This window comes from Leucoraja erinacea, chromosome 11 (genome assembly GCF_028641065.1).
Source record: "Leucoraja erinacea ecotype New England chromosome 11, Leri_hhj_1, whole genome shotgun sequence".
In the NCBI taxonomy this organism is placed as follows: domain Eukaryota; kingdom Metazoa; phylum Chordata; class Chondrichthyes; order Rajiformes; family Rajidae; genus Leucoraja; species Leucoraja erinaceus.
In genome coordinates this window covers 8777277-8800568 of record NC_073387.1, presented here as the reverse complement: position 1 = coordinate 8800568, position 23292 = coordinate 8777277, and the positions used below count along the sequence as shown (strand labels likewise).

The following is a 23292-nucleotide window of genomic DNA, read 5'->3' as shown; positions in this document are numbered from 1 at the left end:
ACGATAAAACCCACACAAAACACCAAACTCACAGTTCAGAAGACACTCAGTGTGTTCAGTTGATTCACAGCTCAAACAGAGTCATGACCGCTTCCTCCCCCATCATGCAGAGACTGAGCCACACCCACACTTCTGGGTTTTATAACACCTAACCCTCCCACCGGAAAAGGTGTGGCATTCATGGCGTGATTGACAGGAGAGAGATTCTCAACATTTTTTACACACTAATAACACTTTTATTTTTCATTGATGGGAAGAATCCTCTGCACCTGCTGAGTTGAGGGGAACTGAGTAAGATGGCCAAAATCACAGTCGTAATTGATAGGGTTTTATCTAAAAATCAATATGTGCAAACAGGAAGTTATCCAAAGCACCCAAACCGCCATTTGCAGTAGTGCCTTTTAACTTCAAGCCAAAGCACCCAAACCACCATTTGTAGGTGCCTTTTAACTTCAAGCCAAAGCACCCAAACCACCATTTGCAGTAGTGCCTTTAAACTTCAAGCCAAAGCACCCAAACCACCATTTGCAGTAGTGTCTTTTAACTTCAAACCAAAGCACCCAAATCACCATTTGCAGTAGTGCCTTTTAACTTCAAACCAAAGCACCCAAATCACCATTTGCAGTAGTGCCTTTTAACTTCAAGCCAAAGCACCCAAACAACCATTTGAAGATAGTGCCTTTTTTCTTCAAACCAACCATATTTTCATTTTCAAACCACATTAAGGGGACTCACAGTTGAGTAGACATGTGTTCAGTGTTATTCAGAGCTCAGAGAGACGTGACCCTCTGGCTTCCTCCATCTTGCAGAGACTGAGTGAGGCACACCACTTCCGGATTTTATAGTTCCTCCCCCATCCCACCAGCAGGGGCAGCAGAGAGAATGGCAATTAAAAAAACCCATTAACATCTCTCTGATTTTTCATCAATGGGAACAATCTTCCGGTTCCGGAAGGCGGAGGGGGGCTCTGAGCGAGGTGGCCAAAAATGACTGCCATAGGTGGCGGCATTCTCTCAGAAATCATACCACGGCGAGCCAAAAACAGTCAAGATCAGACTTTTAGTAATATAGAATGCGCAAAATCAAAATGGACACTGCGCGGCCTTTATTTTGCAGAGCAGGATGTTGGCAAATAAGAGATTCCCTCCGTCTTGTCTGAAGTTGAGATGGACTGTACACCTTACCTTGTGCTTTCTATTTCCCGAACGACCATCAGATTTGTGATTCCAGCATCATGAGCTCTGGGATTGCAGTGGACCACCTGCAGGCTTCTGCTGTTCGGATAGGAACTGGTGTTGTAGATGATGAATTTCTTGTCATAACTGCTCAAATAAGAGGAGCGAAAATGTTTCTAGGCCAGTGAGTGCTAAAATCCTCTATAGTTGCAGTATTTGTCCCATTCTCAGATCCCTTCCACCCTTCCTTACTTCCCGTGCTACCTCCTGATCTCCAGGGAGAGGTGAGGGGACGTAGGTAGATCATAGGCTGTACAGCCCTATAATCTCAGTCTGCCATGTAATTAGATCACTTGTAATATGCACCTCCAACTACCTTGGGGGGCACAATGGTGCAGGGGTAGAGTTGCTACCTTGCAGCGCCAGAGACCCAGGTTCGAACCTGACTATGGGTGTTGTCTGTACAGAGTTTGTACATTCTCCCTGTGACTCCGGGGTTTTCACCGGGTGCTCCGGTTTTCACCCGCACTCCAAAGATGTACAATTACAGATGTAATTGGCTTTGGTAAGTTGTAAAATTGTCCCTAGTGTGTAGGATAGTGCTAGTGAATGGGGTGATTGCTAGGCGGTCCTGGAGGCTGTGGGCCAAAGGGCCTGTTTCCACACTGTAAGTCAAAAGTCTAAACTACCTGTATTTACTTCACATCCCTTGAGACTCGTACCTTCCAACAATCTATTAACTTCAGTCAATGAGCATCAATCATACAGCGTGGAAACAGGCCTTTGGCTCAACTTGCCCACATTAAAACCCTGAATTCACATTTTTTGAAGCAGAGGTCTCCTATTTTTCATTGTGCAGTGAGCTGCCTTCCTGATTTCAATCCTGATTGACCTCCAAATAAAGTTGAAGTCCACACCCTCTCCCTTATACCCCCAACTAAAGTTAAGAAACATCCGGCAAAATAACTTGTTTCACCTCATACACTCTCTCAATATCTTTATTTCTTGAAACAATCACTCCCTCACAAAAAAATAAAATTCTACTTCCTCTTAAATTGTTAAAGTGCTAATTTACCTGTTGGCCTTAAACCATCCACTTCACTTCCAAGCTGTCAAAACATATTCTAACTGTATGACTATGACTAACTTAGGAATTTCATGGTGCTATTTCTTCCTGCTGTACATCTAATGGGCCTGTCCCACTTAAGCGACTTTTTAGGCGACTGCAGGAGACCATGCAGTCGCCACATAGTCACCACATGTTCGCGGGTGGTTGCTGGGAGTCGCCTTTGTGGTTGTGAGGAGTTCCCGCATTCTAGGAACTAGTCGCGGCCTCATTATGGTCGCCGTGAATTTTTCAACATGTTGAAAAATTAGCGGCGACTAGAATGAAGCCGCCATGGAGAGTAGCGAGAATTCTCGAGCCGTAGGTGGGTCGCCAGGAGGTCCTCATGGGTTGCCAGGCAGTTGAAGATTCTTGGAGGCTCTCGTAGGTTGTAGCCCGTGCTGACCGGTGAATTTCATTGGCTCATTAGGTAAAATAGGTAAGCAGTAGTTTTCAGAACCAAGGATAACCAACCCGTAATGTTAAAAGTCCGCCGAGCTTTAGCCGTCTTATTACAGCGCCAACTTTCCTGTTCATTGCGTGGTGTGCCTGTTTCGCCTTGGCTTTGCACCGTGTGAACTTTTTAGACAGCGCTCCCCCTGCTTGCCCTGTCCCCTGCCTGCATAACGGGCAGATGAAGGAAGCGGTGTGTGTGTGTGTGTGTGTGTGTGTGTGTGTGTGTGTGTGTGTGTGTGTGTGTGTGTGTGTGTGTGTGTGTGTGTGTGTGTGTGTGTGTGTGTGTGTGTGTGTGTTTTCAGGTTGCCCTGCCGGCAACGACTGCCGGCAACTTGGCGGTCCGCTGAAAAATCGCCTAAGTGGGACAGACCAATAAGTGTTTTTGATCTGCTTGCGTAAGATTAAAGCATGGTTTGATACAATCCTGTATTTCTAATTCTCTCTACATGACATTTGATGGTTACGCTCAGAGCTCAGCTAATGTTTGATATATTTCATATTAAAACATAATACAAAGATAAATATGTTGACCTAAAATTGCCTTTTGATCCATTCAGCCTAACTCATTCAGTATTTAAATACATCATCTCATGAGGCAATCCACCCCTCCAGATACATGGGGAATACAAAGACATGGCACTGTGTCGAACATCAGCCAGTGGACAACTGTCATTGATAAAGAGCTCATCCAGATGTGGCCTGATGCAGGGTTGTCTTCCAGACTTGGCACAACCACAACCCAACGCTGTCATTGCCTGAAAGCCTTATTCCTTTCCCCTGTGTGAGTTAGCTTTGGGCATTGCCTTATTGTCAATGTCTTAAGGCCTTGAGTCATCTTTGCAAATGTAACTTATTTATTCCATCTTTGGAATGTGGGTGTGAATAGTAAGAACACATTTATTTCTCATCACCAGTTGCCCCAGAAGTAAGAGGCTGGCTGTACAATGTCAGGTGGGAGATTGGAAAATCATACACATTGAAGTATCCGGAATACAAGGCAAATACAAGGCAAATATATATATTTGTTCGCCCCTGAAGGGCATTCATAAAGCAGATGGGTTCTTACACAGCCATGTAGGTAATTTTGAAGATATCATTACAGATGACAGATTATTTCAGATTATTCAAGTTTAAATTCCATAATGGCTGTGGTGGGATTTGAACTCAGATCTCTGGATGACAACTCCAGGCCTTTGGGCTAATATTAGTGTATGAAATAATAACATATAACATATAACATATAACATATAACAATTACAGCATGGAAACAGGCCATCTCGACCCTTCTAGTCCGTGCCGAACACATAATCTCCCCTAGTCCCATATACCTGCGCTCAGACCATAACCCTCCATTCCCTTCCCATCCATATAACTATCCAATTTATTTTTAAATGATAAAAACGAACCTGCCTCCACCACCTTCACTGGAAGCTCATTCCACACAGCCACCACTCTCTGAGTAAAGATATAAGACATATAAGATATAAGATAATGAGAGGAATAGATTAGGGAGACACACAGTCTCTTGTCCAGATTAGGGGAATCGAGAACCAGAGGAGGTTTAAAATGAAGGGGAAAAGATTAAATAGGAAACTGAGGGGTAACTTTTTCACACAAAGGATGGTGGGTGTATGGAATGTGCTACCAGAGGAGGTAGTTGAGACAGGGACAATCGCACTGTTTCAGAAACATTTACGATATAATACAATACGATACGATAGAACTTTATTTATCCCAGGAGGGAAATTGATCTGCCAACAGTCATAAAACACAAAATACTTGAAACATGAAATTAAACTGACGAGCGGAAAGGATTGGGGATGTGCAAAGATTGGGGAGGGGGGAGGGGAGTCGGTCTACCCCACAACAGAAGGGGGAGGAGTTGTACAATTTGATAGTCACAGGAAAGAAGGATCTCCTGTGGTGTTCTGTACTGCATCTTGGTGGAACCAGTCTGTTACTGAAGGTACTCCTCAGGTTGACCAATGTATCACGGAGAGGTTGAGCTGTATTGACCAATATGCTCCGCAGTTTGAGGAGCATCCTCCCCTCCAAGACCACCTCCCATGAATCCAACTCTGCCCCCGGGATGGAGCCATGCCTTCTTGATGAGTTTGTTAATCCTTTTCACAATCCATTTAGACAGATACATTATAACATAGAAACATAGAAACATAGAAATTAGGTGCAGGAGTAGGCCATTCGGCCCTTCGAGCCTGCACCACCATTCAATATGATCATGACTGATCATCCAACTCAGTATCCCGTACCTGCCTTCTCTCCATACCCTCTGATCCCCTTAGCCACAAGGGCCATATCTAACTCCCTCTTAAATATAGCCAATAAACGACCCTCTGTGGCAGAGAGTTCCAGAGATTCACCACTCTCTGTGTGAAAAAAGTTCTTCTCATCTCGGTTTTAAAGGATTTCCCCCTTATCCTTAAGCTGTGACCCCTTGTCCTGGACTTCCCCAACATCGGGAACAAACTTCCTGCATCTAGCCTGTCCAACCCCTTTAGAATTTTGTAAGTTTCTATAAGATCCCCTCTCAATCTCCTAAATTCTAGAGAGTATAAACCAAGTCTATCCAGTCTTTCTTCATATGAAAGTCCTGACATCCCAGGAATCAGTCTGGTGAACCTTCTCTGTACTCCCTCTATGGCAATAATGTCCTTCTTCAGATTTGGAGACCAAAACTGTACGCAATACTCCAGGTGTGGTCTCACCAAGACCCTGTACAACTGCAGTAGAACCTCCCTGCTCCTATACTCAAATCCTTTTGCTATGAAAGCTAACATACCATTCGCTTTCATCACTGCCTGCTGCACCTGCATGCCTGCTTTCAATGACTGGTGTACCATGACACCCAGGTCCCGCTGCATCTCCCCTTTTCCTAGTCGGCCAACATTTAGATAATAGTCTGCTTTCCTGTTTTTGCCACCAAAATGGATAACCGCACATTTATCCACATTATACTGCATCTGCCAAACATTTGCCCACTCACCCAGCCTATCCAAGTCACCTTGCAGTCTCCTAGCATCCTCCTCACAGCTAACACTGCCCCCCAGCTTAGTGTCATCCGCAAACTTGGAGATATTGCCTTCAATTCCCTTATCCAGATCATTAATATATATTGTAAATAGCTGGGGTCCCAGCATTGAGCCTTGCGGTACCCCACTAGTCACTGCCTGCCATTGTGTAAAGGACCTGTTTACTCCTACTGTTTGCTTCCTGTTTGCCAGCCAGTTCTCTATCCACATCAATACTGAACCCCCAATGCCGTGTGCTTTAAGTTTGTATACTAATCTCTTATGTGGGACCTTGTCGAAAGCCTTCTGGGATTCCAGGTACACCACATCCACTGGTTCTCCCCTATCCACGCTACTAGTTACATCCTCGAAATATTCTATAAGATTCGTCAGACATGATTTACCTTTTGTAAATCCATGCTGACTTTGTCCAATGATTTCACCACTTTCCAAATGTGCTGCTATCCCATCTTTAATAACTGACTCTAGCAGTTTCCCCACTACCGATGTTAGACTAACTGGTCTGTAATTCCCCGTTTTCTCCCTCTCCCTTCTTAAACAGTGGGCTTATGTTTGCTACCCGCCAATCCTCAGGAACTACTCCAGAATCTAAAGAGTTTTGAAAGATTATTACTAATGCATCCAGATAAGACAGATTTAAAGGGATACTAGACCAAGTGCAGACCCGTTGGGTCTGTTTCCCCAACAGCGTTTGCGGGGGGGGGGGGGGGGGGGGGGGGGGGGGGGGGGGGAGGGGGAGTAGGGGCTTGGCGGCATCACACTCAAATTAACCACCCCCCCAAACTCACAGGTGGGGGGAGGGGGGGGGGTGGTCAGGCTAGATGCAGGAAGATTGTTCCAGATGTTGGGGAAGTCCAGAACAGTGGGTCACAGTTTAAGGATAAGGGGGAAATCCTTTATGACCGAGATGAGAAAAACATTTTTCACACAGAGAGTGGTGAATCTCTGGAATTCTCTGCCACAGAAGGTAGTTGAGGCCAGTTCATTGGCTATATTTAAGAGGGAGTTAGATGTGACCCTTGTGGCTAAAGGGATCAGGGGGTATGGAGAGAAGGCAGGTACAGGATATTGAGTTGGATGATCATCCATGATCATATTGAATGGTGGTGCAGGCTCGAAGGGCCGAATGGCCTACTACTGTACTTAATTTCTATGTTTCCCTCTCCTCACCCCTCTCCCTCTCCTCACCCCTCTCCCTCACCCCTCTCCCTCTCTCCCTTTTTTAAAGGGATATGGGCCAAACGCAGACAGGTGTGACTAGTATAGCTAGGACATTTTGGCCGGTGTGGGCAAGTTGGGCCGAAGTGCCTCTTTCCATGAATCTAGTCCATTAAAATGAGTGCTCTCCCACCATCATACCATTATTCTGTTAATTTACTGGTGAAACAATCTTCTGACTAATTTGAAAATTATTTAAATGAAAGAAGAATATTCTCACCTCATGGCCAGAAGAATATTCTCATCTCATGGTCTTCCCTTTAAGACACTCCTTCCTGATTTCATTTATTGGCCTGAATTTTCTACCTCACGACACCATGACAATACTATGACCACTAGCCATCCCCAAGGAAAAACAAATGCAGATGCTGGAAAATCGAAGTGGACAAAAATGTTGGAGAAACTCAGCGGGTGAGGCAGCATCTATGGAGTGAAGGAAACAGGCAAAGTTTCGGGTCGAAACCCTTCTTCAGACAAATGGGTTAAGTTTTATAGACATCCATGGATTTTGTCCGCAGATCAAATAGCATATAAAATTCACTCAAAGTGGTAACTATACCTCCACAATATTGCAATGCATGGCATCACAAATATATATACTGATAAGAAAGAATAACTACTATAAGAGGAGAGAGATAGGAACCAAGTTTTGCTGGTCACAGGAACTATAATTTGTATGTGGAGGTTTCTGAATTTAATGATTTCATGGTGTCCATAAGATGTTCATTCACAACCCAGTGTTGGTCTGTACCCAGTCAGTTAACATTCCATAGGACCACTGCAACCAGTGGTCTTGTTTGTCAACTGATCAATGGGCGGACATTGAGCAGTGGCATTGCCAACAATTTTGGTTCTGTGAATTAGCGTGGTATTCCCGCCGTGAGGGGGGGGGTCCTTCAGAACAATGGAGGACCCTGCGTGGGGGGACCGTCGGGAGGTGGGGATTGGGGGAAGGTTTGAGAACAAAGGAAGACCTGGCCTGGGATACTTTGTGACTTTGTGGACGCCCTTTATGTGGCGACAACTGCATACCTTGATTTTCACTGTTACTTGCCGCATGCGATGATAAAGTATTCATTCATTCATTTATTAATTAATCAATTCATTAATTACTTACTTAATGAATTCATTTCTATGCCAAACATTGGATTCTGGATCTCACTTAATTGAGGCCAATGCATTCTCTGCTTCTGTATATTCAATGCAATATAACTTCAAGTAACAGGGGCGGTCCTAGGCCGATTGGACCAATTTTTCCAAATTGGGCCCCGCGTTAATTTTCCGTATTTCACTTTGTTAAATAAAGATTTTAAAAAACATTTGGCATACGGATTTTTTTACAAAACGAACATGGATAACAACCGCTGTGAATAATAAACAATGTGGTAACTGCTACTGTAGCAGTTAACAGCCAGTAGTTAACAACAATGGGTCATTAATGCATAACGATACCCATTCCTCTTGGCATCAGCTCCACCTACATCAACCAACTCCAACTTGTCCAGAACGTAGCCGCCCGACTCATCACCCACACCAAATCCTGGCATCACATCACTCCAGTCCTCAAACAACTTCACTGGCTTCCCATCTCCCACCGGATCACCTACAAAATCCTGATCCTCACCTACAAAGCCCTCCACCATCTGCCCCCCCCATATCTCACTGACCTCCTCTCCCCCTACCAACCCTCACAGTCCCTCAGATCCACATCAGCCGGTCTCCTCTCCATCCACAAGTCCAACCTCCGCAGTTTTGGGGACAGAGCCTTCTGCAGGGCAGCTCCCAGGCTCTGGAACTCCCTCCCCCAACTGATCCGCAATTCCGTATCCCTCACCATCTTCCAGTCCCGCCTCAAGACCCATCTCTTCACCTCTGCCTATCCTTAGCCCCACGTCCCCCTCCCTTTTCATCTGTGCATTAATTGCCTCATATTGTGTTTTGAATTGAATTCTGTCTTTACTTTGTGTACTAGTCATGTCTCTACTATTTATTTCATTCCCCTTACATGTTTTTCCTCTACCTGCTAAATTTTTGTAAGGTGTCCTTGAGACTCTTGAAAGGCGCCCATAAATAACATTTATTATTATTATTATTATTATTCCTCAGTAAATGCGTTTAAATTGTGTCACTCGCTGCCGCAGGAGCGGGCCGAGACGGGGGGGGGGGGGGGGGGGGGGGTGTGGGAGTCCACAGGGCAGCAATCCCCAGCACTGCAGTGAACTCAGCCGTGAGTATTGAACGTTAAATGCCGGGAGCGGGCAGGCGGTCGGTGTGTGCGTGAGAGTCAGATTTGTATGAAATCGGCGGCGTACCGGCCCGCTCTTGGTCGGGGGGGGGGGGGGGGGGGAGATAGAGTTAAAAGACCTGAAGCAGAAACGAAAGACAACTGGCCGGGTAATTGCGGGAGGGAGACAATCTGTGGATAAACAGATCTGGGGGTTGTGTTAACTCATTTGGTGCCGGTACAACAGCAGACCAGGTTGGAGGTTTGAGTCTGTGTTAACATTGGTGTCGGGGTTAATGTCTGGGACGGGGTACGGGTGGGATTTAACTCTGTCTGTCTGTCTGTATGTGTGTGTCTGTGACTCTGTGTCTGTGTATGTCTCTGTGTTTCTGTGTGTGTGTGTGTGTGTGTGTCTGGTTGTGTGTGTGTGTGTTTCTGTGTCTCTAAGGCTGTGTTTGTGTGTCTCTATCTGCATGTGTGTCTCTGTCTGTGTGTGTGTGTGGGGGCCGTGGAGAGACAGAGGGGGGATTTTCAGTTTGCAAACCACACGTTTTCAGGTAAGAGTTGGACACGATTACTGTCAATACGAGCAGCTCACGGAGCAGAGTCAGAATGAGAAACACTGCTCGCCTCTCACACACACACACTCGTGGAGTGAACTGTAGATATAAACGTGGTGGGGGGTGGGGGGGGGAGAGAGAATTAAAGAGAGAAGAGAGAGAGAAGGGGAGAGAAAGGGAGAGAGAGGGGGGAAGATGGAGATGAGAGAGAGAGAGAGAGAGAGAGAGAGGAGAGAGAGAGAGAAGGGAGAGAGAGAGAGAGAGGGGGGGGGGAGAGAGAGAGAGATAGAGGGAGAGAGAGAGATTTCTCCCTTCTGCCTCACCACTGTTGGCTGCCCTTTGTGAGATGATTGGAGACCAAAACTACCTCTACTACCTCCCTCCCCCTCTCCCTCCTTCTTTAGAGAGGGGGGGGGGGGGGGGATGATGAGGGAAGGAAGGGGGAGAGGGCGGAGGGGAGAGAGGAGTGTGCCTTGCTTGGTGTAGAAGAGGGATGTGGGAACGCTGTACGCAGGTGGTGACACTCTCACACTGGGATCCCCCCCTGTCATTGCGCAGTCTATCTGACTCCCTGCACCCCCCCCCCCCCCCCCCCCCTCTATGGAGCGAAGGAAATATGCAACGTTTCGGGTCAAAACCCTTCTTCAGACCCGGCCCAAAACGTTGTCTATTTCCTTCGCTCCATAGATGCTGCCTCTAGCCCTGTCCCACTGTGCGAGTTCACCCAAGAGCTCTCCCGAGTTTAAAATCTCTGTGTAGCATCTCTGTCCCTATCTTCAAATTCCAACTTTGAAATAAAATACAATTTTCGACTTAAAAAGGGGAGATGCTAGGATAAAATACCATATATTTGCATTTATATCGCGATCCTGCTGCGAAATCTTTAAGTCGTAAGTTGTGTTTTATTTCAAAGTGGGAATTGGAAAATAAGGACAGAGATGTTACACAGAGATTTTGATAGGAAGGAAACGTTAGGAAGCAGCTGAGTAAAAGATCGGTCAAATGGTAGGTACAATGAAGATCGGGCGAGGGGGATTGGGGGTGGGGGAAAAGTATCTATAGTTTGGGACTTGCCTAAATGAGTACTGAGATGGATTATCATTCCACACCAAATTTCTTATACAATAATACCTTTTATGCAATTATCACAATAGCTTGTTGGATATGGATCAACGGACTCTGTATGGTACATGCTCGTAAATTAGTAAAACAAACGTTCTTCTTTAAGTTCAGTTGTTTCTGGGATGGGGGTGACTGATAACAAATAACCCACATTCTGTATTTTGTCATAATGTGGCTGAAACAATGTCATATTTTGTGATATTTATTGAGATAGAAAGATAAAACGGAGTTTGGGCAAGATATTACCTTGCAACATTCTGTATGTCTGATAATATTGTGAAATGGAACTCAGAACTTATGGGAGGATTATATAAAACTACAATTCATAGGTAATGAATATACAGAGTATTCTTATTTCCATCATGAACATACAATAGTGATATAGGACACCAGTTCCTACTACGGCAAACTCAAGAGCTACTACGGTATGACTACGTGTTAAAAAGTATCCAATTTTTACATCCTGAGTATATTTTACTCGTGGACATTTTTCAACATGTTGAAAAATCTTCACGAGTTACCACGTTTCCCAAGTACCTGCCATTAACGCTAAGAAATGGCATGTTGGCCTTCATAACAAGAGGAATTGAATATAGGAACAAAGAGGTCCTTTTGCAGTTGTACAGAGTTCTAGTGAGACCGCACCTGGAGTATTGTGTGCAGTTTTGCTCCCCTAATTTGAGGAAGGACATCATTGCTATTGAGGGAGTGCAGCGTAGGTTTATAAGGTTAATGGCGGGACTGTCATATGCAGAGAGAATGGAGCAGCTGGGCTTGTACACTTTGGAGTTTAGAACGATGAGAGGGGCTCTCATTGAAACATATAAGATTGTTAAGAGCTTGGACACGCTAGAGGCAGGAAACGTTCCCGATGTTGGGTGAGTCCAGAACCAGGGGCCACAGTTTAAGAATAAGGAGTAAGCCATTTAGGACGGAGGGCCTTTTTCTCTGACAGTTTAAGAATAAGGAGTAAGCCATTTAGGACGGAGAAGATGAAACACTTTTTCTCTGAGAGTGGTGAGTCTGTGGAATGCTCTGCCTCAGGTTAAGAATAAGGAGTAAGCCATTTAGGACGGAGACGAGGAAACACTTTTTCTCAGAGAGTGGTGAGTCTGTGGAATTCTCTGCCTCAGGTGGAGGCAGGTTCTCTGGAAGCTTTCAAGAGAGAGCTAGATAGGGCTCTTAAAAATAGCGGAGTCAGGGGATATGGGGAGAAGGCAGGAACGGGGTATTGATTGGGGATGATCAGCCATGATCACATTAAATGTATGTGATATGAAAGTGAACTAGGTGTCAAATTAAACTTATTTTTCAGAGCGTGTGGGTAGTCTGGCCAGGGGTAAAGTTGCGAGGAGGGCAGGAGGGTTGAGATGGGGGGGGTTGGCCGGGGATCATCCAGCTCAAGAGCAGGTCAGTGGGCGGTGGAGCTTACTCCATATGTCAGGGTGAGTAAACTCAATTGATCCCTTGTTCACGCTGACACAGGAGTAAGCTCCATCGCCCGCTGTGATGTTATCAATCACCCGCTGACCCACTCCGCTCCATGATCTTTGCTCTTGAGCTGGTCCCCTCACTGTTCAGACGGAGAACACTGCCAGATGCGAGCGGCCCGGCAGAAGGCGCTGAGATGGCAGTCGGTTCCGCTGTCCGGTGATGGAAGCCGCTCGTAGCCACACGAGCTGCTTCCCTCCCCGGCCACAATGCGGTGGCTCCGCGCCCGGAGCAGCGGCAGCGGTGAGCGAGTGTTACTGGCATGAACCCGACCCCCTCCTTCTCAACGCTCCCGCAACTTTATCCGTGGCTAGACTCCCCACACGCTGTGAAAGGAACTCTCCCCCGAATTGTCATGTTACTCACGACACGTGACTCATTTATAATTATTTATTTATATATATATTTTTTTTCACTTAAATTTTTATTGATTTTTAAGAGATATTTTCAAAACAGTGCAACACCATCACCATGAATAAAACAAAGTAAGAAAAACAGCAATCAAAATAAAAAAATAAGTAGATCGGGGCAAAAAACAAAAAGAAGTAAATAAATAAAACAATTGGAATAAGACCATGTGGTTCACTTACCAAATTAAAAAAAGAAAAAAACATTACATTGATTAGTTATCTGGAGATAATTCAACATTCATACAAACATACCATCTAGTTCTATATAACCCAATCTTCCCATATCTAGCTCGGCATTTATCTAATTGGTGTCATGGCTCAAATAAACGATCCATTTTTCCCAGATCTTCTCAAATGAATTATCCTTGACTCTCAAGGAATATGTCAATTTCTCCACTTAATCCGTGGCTAGACTCCCCACACGCTGTGAAAGGAACTCTCCCCCAAATTGTCATGTTAGTCACGACACGTGACTCATTTATAATTATTTATTTATATATTATTATATAAATAATAATATATAATATTATATATTATAATAATAATATATAATATTATATATTAGGCCCCGCACCTCCTAAGGCCGGCCCTGGTTATTATACTTGAAACACTAACAGACTCAAGATGGCGGCGCGCACGGTTGCAGAGGCTCGGTGCTCTTTCTTGTTGTTCGTGTACATTTTATTGTTCGTGTACGTCTTCACTATCGGTTCTGCGAACATCTCCTACACCCGCCAGAACCTCATGGACATCGGTGACCAGCATCAGACATCTGTTTCGATTGTCTTTCATCACACGCATAACACCCCAGACGACATAGCGAGACCATCGGGCTCTCCATGGATTGTTGTCGGGTCTAGGAGGCGGCGCAGACGGAGGAGGGAGAGGAAGCGGAAGCGAGGCCGTAGGTCCGGTGTTTTGCTAAGGCTAAGAAAACAACCACATAAGCCACCTCTACCGAGCCTGTATCTCTCCAATGCCAGATCCCTGGTTCATAAAATGGATGACCTGGAATTACAACTCGCTGGAAATCGATATGTTCATGACTGCTGTGTTTTGATTATCACCGAAACCTGGCTTCACCCGGGGATACCTGATGCTAGCATGCAGCTAGCAGGACGCTTTCTGCTCCGCGGGGACAGGACTATGGACTCCGGTAAGAGCAGGGGAGGGGGCCTCTGTATCTACGTGCATGAGAACTGGTGCAACAACGGGACAATCATAGACAAACATTGTTCCCCTGACCTCGAGTACATGTCTGTAAGATGCCGGCCTTTTTCTCTACCGAGAGAACTAACAGTCGTGATTGTCACGGCTGTGTATATTCCACCTGACGCCAATGTAAACACGGCACTCTCTCTCCTGCTGAACACCATTAACGAACAGCAGCTGGCCCACCCCGAAGGTGTTCACATAATTGCAGGGGACTTTAATAAGGCCAACTTGAAGACTGTACTGCCAAAATTTTATCAACATGTCAAGTGTTCTACTAGAGGGGTGAACACGCTGGATCATGTCTACACCAATATCAAGCACGCGTATAGAACCATCCCCCTCCCCCAACTCGGCCAGTCAGATCATCTCTCCCTCCTGCTCTCTCCAGCCTACACCCCCCTCAGACGCAGTGCCAGGCCCACCATAAAGTCTGTTACAACCTGGCCTGGAAATGCACTCTCCAAACTACAGGACTGCTTTACACAGACAAACTGGGACATATTCGAACACCAGGATCTGGAAACATTCACAGGAACGGTACTGGACTATATCAAGTTCTGCATCGGAAACATGACTGTGGACAAAAACATCCGGGTTTTCCCAAACCAGAAACCCTGGATGTCCAGCCAGGTCCGCACACTCCTCAGAGCCCGCGATGCTGCCTTCAGGTCAGGTGACAGAGCTCTGTACAGGGCTGCTCAAGCCGATCTGAAAATTGGAATTAAAAAAGCCAAGGCGGACCATAAGAGGAGCATAGAATCCCACCTGTCCAGCAATAATACACGGAAGGTATGGCGGGGCATACAAGACATCACAAACTACAGAGGCTGTACCACAAAGTCAGAAGACCTGAGTGCGTCGCTGGCAGAAAAGCTAAATTGCTTCTTCTCCCGCTTTGAAACATCACAACAGCAGCACTCACCTGCTACAGCCCTGTTCCCACCCTCACCTAGCTCTTGTACTACTCCACTCACTGTCAGGGAGCACAATGTCGGACGGGTGCTCCTGGCAGTGAACCCCAAGAAGGCTGCCTGCCCAGATGATGTACCTGGTAAGGTGCTCAAAGCGTGCGCCCACCAGCTCACCGTCATCTTCACCAGAATCTTCAACCTCTCCCTGGACCAGGCAGTTATCCCGTCCTGCCTAAAATCAGCCACAATCGTCCCAGTGCCGAAGAAGTCTCCCATCACCAGCCTTAATGACTACCGTCCTGTGGCCCTCACTCCGGTAATCACGAAGTGCTTCGAGAGATTGGTCCTCCAGCACATCAAGGACTATCTCCCTCCAGACTTCGACCCCCACCAATTCGCCTATCGCACAAACAGATCCACAGAAGACGCCATTACCGTAGCTCTCCACTCTGTGCTGAGCCACCTGGAGCAGGGGCAGAGCTACGTCCGGATGCTTTTTGTGGATTACAGCTCAGCTTTCAATACTATCATTCCGGACATTCTCATCGACAAACTGGTCACTCTTGGCCTCCCCACTCTCACATGTGCCTGGATAAAGGATTTCCTCACCAACCGGCCCCAGACTGTGAGACTCGGCCCCCACCTCTCCTCCACTCGCATGTTGAGTACCGGCTCCCCACAGGGCTGTGTGCTAAGCCCCCTCCTATACTGTCTCTACACCCACGACTGTAGTCCGGCCCACAACAACAACCGCATCGTCAAGTTTGCTGACGACACTACAGTAGTCGGACTCATCTCAAGGGGAGACGAGGCAGCCTACAGAGAGGAAGTCCTGAAGTTGACAGCCTGGTGCTCAGAAAACAACCTGGCTCTGAACACCAAGAAAACAAAAGAGCTCATTGTCGACTTCAGGAGGCACAGCACCGACTTAGCCCCCCTACACATCAACGGCGAGTGTGTGGAGAGGGTCTACACCTTCCGGTTTCTCGGCGTCCTCATCTCCGCTGACATCTCCTGGACAGACAACATCACGGCGGTTATCAAGAAAACTCAGCAGCGGCTGCACTTCCTGAGGGTCCTCAGGAAGCACAACCTGGACTCCAACCTGCTGCTGACCTTCTACCGCTCGTCCATTGAGAGCCTGCTGACATACTGCATTACAGCATGGTATGGCAGCTGCACCATGGCAGACAGGGAGAGGCTTCAGAGGGTAGTTAGAGCAGCACAGAAGATCATTGGCTGCCCTCTCCCCTCTCTGATGGACATTTACACCTCCCGCTGCCTCAGCAGGGCGAAGAACATCATCAAGGACAGCTCCCATCCTGCATTTGGCCTGTTCGACCTGCTGCCCTCAGGGAGGCGCTATAGGTGCATCAGAACAAGGACAAACAGATTCAAGAACAGTTGCTTTCCAAAAGCCATAACCTCCCTGAACTCACACATGTATTGACTTCACAGCCAAACCCCCGGACTTCCATCTATCCACCTACTGTAATTTGTACTGTAACTGTACCCATACTGTATATAGGAATCCTATTTATTCACTCTCTTCATCCATTGTCTTGTTATAGATATGTATATAGCGCCGCAGAACTGTGCACCTTATCCCCCCCCCCCTTGTTTTGTTTTTGATTAATTACGTCTGCACTGAGTAGGAGCTGCTTTTAATCACATTGTACATGTGTATAGTGACAATAAAATGGCATTCATTCATTCATTCATTCATTCATTCATTCAAATAAACGATCCATTTTTCCCAGATCTTCTCAAATGAATTCTCTCTGACTCTCAAGGAATATGTCAATTTCTCCACTTTATTTATCCGTGGCTAGACTCCCCACACTCTGTGAAAGGAACTCTCCCCCGAATTGTCATGTTACTCACGACACGCGACTCATTTATAATTATTTATTTATATTTCTACGAACATTTTTCCCAATTAGGCCCCGCACCTCCTAAGGCCGGCCCTGGTTATTATACTTGAAACACTAACAGACTCACCCAACAGAATATATCCGGGTATCAAGGCAGACCACAGCTGACACAATGTCCCTGTGTCTGCGGTTAGTGAAACTCTTCTCCAGATCCAGGACATGACCAGAGTCTTTCTTTTCATCCAAAGGAAAGACTCTCAGCTGGTTTTTGAATCCACAAATGAGTTGATGCCTCCGATGATTGATCGCCATGCAAAATACCGAAGTGTTTAACTGGAAGTGAGAAAAAAATGAAAAGCAGGATCCATGTATTTCAACTACCCATTCATTTGCCAATTTGCCATTTGAGCAATCGTGTTCACTTGAAATGGGCTCTTTCCTACATCATTTTAAATGCGTTCATTTTTTGTAATTTGTTTTTGCTATATGTGCTATATGTGTGAATCATTAATTATTATTTGGCTTATATGTATGTCCTTGACTAAGTTGTAGCACTCTCGACTCTAGTGGTTACAAGTTGCACTTGTACATTTTGAGAATGTAATCATGACTGTAAAATCCTGTGGGGAATCGAGAAGATCGGGCGCTGCTGGAGGCCCCACAGATGTCAGATGAGCTCTTGGATCAGACGTACCATGCAGCAGCTCGGAGGGACAGAGCAGTGGAGGACACTGACAGCATCGGCAGGCCAGGCCAACCGCTGCAATATGGCCCGTTGTCGCCACCTGGAGAATGGGCCTTTAGGGTCAAGATAAGACTGTATTCTGAAGAACTTTGAAACATGAAGGGCACAATTTGGTGCCAGGAATGTGGTGATTCTTTGTGTACTGCCTCAGTGGTTTATTATTCTTACACTACAATTGTGGCACTTTTACACTTATCTATGAGCGTGCTTATCTTATCTACAGTTTGATTTTACTGGATTGTGTGCAAAAGGTACCTAGGTACATGTGACAATATAGTATCATTGAATCATTGAAGCTTTGAATTAGCAAAATTGATGTTCTGACGATCATCATCTTACCATTTGCAGCATCTCACTCTACACAAAATCAACTATTTGTGACATTCCTTCAGTGACTATTCCTCAAATGCTTTCCTTATTTTTTTTTTTCTTTGAAATTGGACCGCACTTGAGTTAATTCCCCAAGGCGTTTGGACGAGAGAATAATAGAGCAGAATCCAAATTCAAAGAAAAAAAACATGGAAAGCTTTTGAGGAATAGTGACTGAAGCAATCTCCTTGACAAGTTGGAACACAGGAATAAAAATACAAGCTTAAACAGGGAAATCTAGAATGCAGTTCGTACCGTGATCCTGTCAAACACAGTGGCCCCAATAGTCCAGACCACGATAGTTCCATCATTGGATGATGAGAAAAGAAGTTTGGGTTCAACCCAATACAGTAACTGCGTGATCATACCAATATGTTCAAAGACGCAAAAGGTTAGTTGTCCAGTCTCCAGATCCCACCATTTAATGACACCATCTGAATTAAGGCAAGAGAGCAAGTATTCACTTAGCATACAAAGCACCATGATTACATTCCACATGTGGTGTTCTGTTCTGAGTGCGTAACAGAGAAAGACAAGCAGACCATTCAATCTTTGAAAAAAGCCCCACCATTCAGTTGGCCCATTGTTTGAAACATATGTTGATTCAATTAATCTGCCTTTGATCCAAATCCCTTGGTAAATTCGTGTAACACAACTTTGATTTATCTCAGTTGTTGAATTTTCAATTGATCAAACATCTACCAATCATTTGGGAGAGGGAGTTCCATGTTTCAACAAACCTAATACAGAAAAGTATTTCCTGATTTACCTCTTCAATGACAAGTCCATTTATAACTTTAATTTTGTTTTTGTTTTCAGCCAAAAGGGCAGGTGCAAACAGGTGGCACTCACTGTGCAGAAATCAACCTCACACAATCTATTCCTCTCAGAGTTGCACCCATTAAGGGGAACATTATATAATGGCTGAGTTAGAATGAAGATAGCCTGGGTAAGTTACGGAGGAATATATCATTTTGTCCACATTCAGTAGTGATGTTATGCTGCACAATAATGCCATGGGGAAGTAGGTGGGTGTATTTACCTATCCTTTTATATCAAACTTCCAGTGCCACCATCAGCTGACATTTTGCACTAAGGAAGAGACTCTTGTGAGTGAAAATTTAACACAAAACACAAATGCTGGAAGTCCAAAATGAAAATTGGAAATGCTAGAAAAACGCAGCAGGTCTGGCCACATCTATTAATCTGAAACATTTTCTCTGTTCCTCTGGAGTAACTCAGCTGGACAGGCAGCCACTCTGGATGGAAGGAATGGGTGACGTTTCAGTTCCAGACTCTATCCAGAGACACTTGCAAGTTGGTCTTAATGGATTGAATAGTGTTTGTTTTTCATTTAATTTTGTAATGATTACTTTGCTCCTGAGTATTTTGGTTTGCCCACGATTAGTAGTTCCCCTTGTTCAATTAGAAGTGAGAACATGTAGTAACAACATGGTTTACATAAACACAGGGATCAGAGTACAGTGCTGAAAGAAATCCACATTATATCGTCTTTCTTAATTGAAGTGAGAAGTGATGGTTGCATTTGTGCTCACTATCTTCACTTGAGTCAATTAACAATAGAGTGACAACCATTTTCTTTTTATGGGAGCAATGTGGGAAGATTTGAAAATGTTTAGATGAGGGGAGATATTATTGAGGTGAACAATATCATGAGAGGAATAGATCAAGTAAATGCAGAGTCTCTTGCCCAGAGTTGGGGAATCAAGCACCAGAGGACCTAGGTGTAAAGTGAGGGGGGAAAGTTTAAATAGGAACCTGAGGGATAACTTTTTTATACAAAGGGTGGTGGATGAATGGAACGAGTTGCTGGAAGGGATAGCTGAGGCAAGTACTATCGCAACATTTAAGAAACATTTAGGCAGGTATATGGATAGGATAGGTTTAGAGGGGTATGGCCCAAAATGCAGACAATTTAGTCTTGTATAGATGGAATATGTTGGTCAGTGTGGGCAAGTTGGGCTGCTATGCCTGTTTTCATCATGTAAGACTCTTTGACTCTATGTGGTGTGAATCCAGTTGAATTGTTTGAGAAAGTAACAAAACTAGTTGACAAGAAAATGTTACAGATATTACTTATATGAACTTCCAGAGGTTTATGATCGGCTCTTTTGAAAGCAATTAATAGCTTAAGTTGTGAAACTTTGACAAGAGATATGTTTAGAAACTGGCAGGGAGAGAGTGGATATGTAAAGGCCCAAGATTTCAACATGGTACGATGTGATCAGTTGGGTCTGTCAAATATCTAGGCTGGAGTGGCAACCATTCCTCAGTAATGATATAGATGACCAGGTTAGCTGAAGGCACAAGGACAGATGGCAATGCAAGCATTGTGCAGAAGTGTGACATTTTAAAGAGATATTAAGAGATTGTGTGAACAACAAAACTGTGGCAAATGGAAATAGGGGGGGGGGGGGGGGGGGGGGGGGGGGGGGGGGGGGGGGGGGGGGGGTGGGGGGGGGTGGTGCTCATAGGTTATGAAAATGTTATACATTTTGGCAGACAATATCAAAAGGCTTATAGAAGGCTGATATTCCCCTACTCTGGGCAGGAACGGGGTACTGATTGGGGATGATCAGCCATGATCACATTGAATGGTGGTGCTGGCTCAAAGGGCCAAATGGCCTACTCCTGCACCTATTGCCTATTGTCTATATGTATATCCAGAGGACTGGACTTCAAGGTGGGTGGTGAGGAGATCACACAGGCCTCTTGGATACATCACTACTGGGCACCAGACCTCAGAATGGATAAATTGGCCTAGACATGAGCACAGTGCAAATTTATCAAGATTGTCATTGTACACTGAAGGATACATCATGGGTTAAGAAAACAGAGCAGTGTACCTGGAATTTAAAGGTTTACAATTAATTAAGGGAATCTGACAGTAGAGAGAAGGAAGGGAGAGAGAGTGTGCGCATTGGAAGGAAAGAGATAGAGAGAGAGGGAGAAACAGGAATAGAGCAGAGAAAGAGAACCAATGGAGAAATAGAGGGAAGGAACAGATGGTGAAAGAATAGTGGAGAAAGGTAGGGGAAGAACTGGGGAGAGAGAGAAAGAGAAAAAAGAACAAAAGAGAGAAAAATAGGGAGGGAGAGAAGGAGGGGGAAGGAGGGGGAAGGACGGGAGGAGGAGGGGGAAGGAGGAGGGAGGGATGGAGGGAGGGAAGGAGGGAAGGAGGAAAGGAAGGAAATAGAGAAAGGCTATTTCCAAAGTCCACAGAACTGCAATGGACATTCCCTCCACAGTGTGCCTGACCCACTGAATTATTTCATGACTGTGTCTTTCAGTAGATGGACATAGCATTTTTGTGATAAGGGGAAAGAATTAGGCCACAAATTATACACAATGTGAGCTATAGACTGATGTCTACAGCTCACCTATTAGCCCATTACCACTTGACTGTGGGAATATTGGGTTTGGATGACTGCATGTGGCGTGAATTTCATCTTCCAGACTTATTCTCCTGGGGATCCCTGCTTACTTGCTTCATTACTGTCGTCATGTCACCCATTGCAATAGGCAGCAGCAGTGGTTTCACAGATCCTTTGTCGTAGTTTCTGGCCACTATCCAGCAGATGGTGAATTTGCTCAGAAGCTCAGTTCCCTTTGTGCTTTACTCACGAGCAGAGATGGGGTTGACATCTAATTACTGGGACTTACTGTTAACCAAGCATTGACAAACTCTTGCATGCTCTTCCAGGAGACAGATACAAATAGACTGATTTGGTCCCATAAAGACTATCGCTAAATCCAATTAAATCAAACAACTGTAAAACCCAGACTAATTCTGGTCTCACTAACCTTGAGAGATATTATTTAATATCAACGTTAAACACTCAAAAGCTAAATGCACCCTGACTTCGAACGAATAGAGTGAAGCTTACAAACTCATCAATAACTTTAAACTGCAATGTGGGGATTACTTCCCCATGTTAAAAAACGCAAAGTGCTGGAGTAACTCAGCGGTCAGGCAGCTACTCTGGAGGCATGGATGGGGGGCACTTTGGGTTAGAACTACTTCAGACTGATTGTAATGGGGGGGGGGGGGGGGGGGGGGGGCTGGAGGAGAGATGGGGTGGAAAAAAGCCAGATAATATAACCATATAACAATTACAGCACGGAAACAGGCCATCTCGGCCCTACAAGTCCATGCCGAACAAATTTTTCCCCTTAGTCCCACCTGCCTGCACTCATACCATAACCCTCCATTCCCTTCTCATCCATATGCCTATCCAATTCATTTTTAAATGATACCAATGAACCTGCCTCCACCACTTCCACTGGAAGCTCATTCCACACCGCTACCACTCTCTGAGTAAAGAAGTTCCCCCTCACCCCTAAACCTGTCCCTTAAGATAGACTCTGCAAATGCTGGTTTACACCGAAGATAGACTCAAAATGCTGGAGTAACTCAGCGAGACAGACAGAATCTCTGGAGAGAAGGAATGGGTGACGTTTCGGATCAAGACCCCTCTTCAGACTGAGACACAAGACTGTCGGGGGAATGAAGTCAGTCCACTGACCTTCTGTTCAAACGGAACATATAATGCATTGAGCTCATCAGGGAGTTACGCATTGTTGCTTAGGATACAGCCGATCTTCACTTTACAGGCTGAAGGATTGAGGGGGTGAACTGGAGTTGAGAGGATAAACTGGACTGGGAGTAAACTGAGTTGGGAGGATACGCTGAGAGGGGCTAAACTGAGGGTTAGAGTAGAAACTGGGGGTAAGAGGGGAAACTGAGGGTGTGTGGATGAACAGGGGCTGAGAGGATGGGGGGTATAAAATAATAAAATGGAATTGGGAGAGTAAACTGAGATGAGAGAGGAAACCAGAGGTATGTTAATGAACTAGGGGTGAGAGTGTAAACCGGGGTTCGTACTCGTGTCTCTGACACTAGAGACCCGCTCGGATACTGCAACGAGGTGCGGGGCATGGGGCGAGCAGGCGAATGGGCTTCACCCCGGAAGAGATGTGAATCCAAGACTCCTCTGTTTCTTGGTTTTGTTGTAAAGATAACCCATCCCGCAATATTAGGAATCGGCAAGATGATTCTAACGAACTAAAGACAGATTTATTGCTATTTCAAGTGTCTTGATGCGTCCGCCTACATTGCAGCAGTAAATAGACTTCAGGAAAACAAACATTGACGGTATAGCACAGGAGGACAGCCTGAGATTGCAAAAGGCGGTAAAAAAAATCCAAGCACGTCTTTCATTTGAAACAAAGATAGACACAACATGCTGGAGTAACTCAGCGGGACGGGCAACATCTATGGAGAGAAGGGATGGGTGACGTTTCGGGTCGAGACCCTTCTTCAGGTCTGATACAATTCTCTCAACC

General features: G+C 45.3%; 1 protein-coding gene across 1 annotated transcript in view; it reads right to left on the bottom strand.

Annotated features, from left to right (window-relative positions):
- The window catches only part of LOC129701886 (uncharacterized), a 71874-nt gene that overhangs the window by 45751 nt on the left and 2831 nt on the right, over positions 1-23292 (bottom strand). The window contains exons 2-4 of the mRNA XM_055643374.1: positions 18181-18359; positions 16939-17144; positions 1185-1322 (exon numbers count right to left, since the gene is read on the bottom strand). Coding sequence (XP_055499349.1) covers positions 1185-1322; positions 16939-17144; positions 18181-18359 — 523 coding nt within the window. The remainder of the gene's footprint in view (positions 1-1184; positions 1323-16938; positions 17145-18180; positions 18360-23292) is intronic.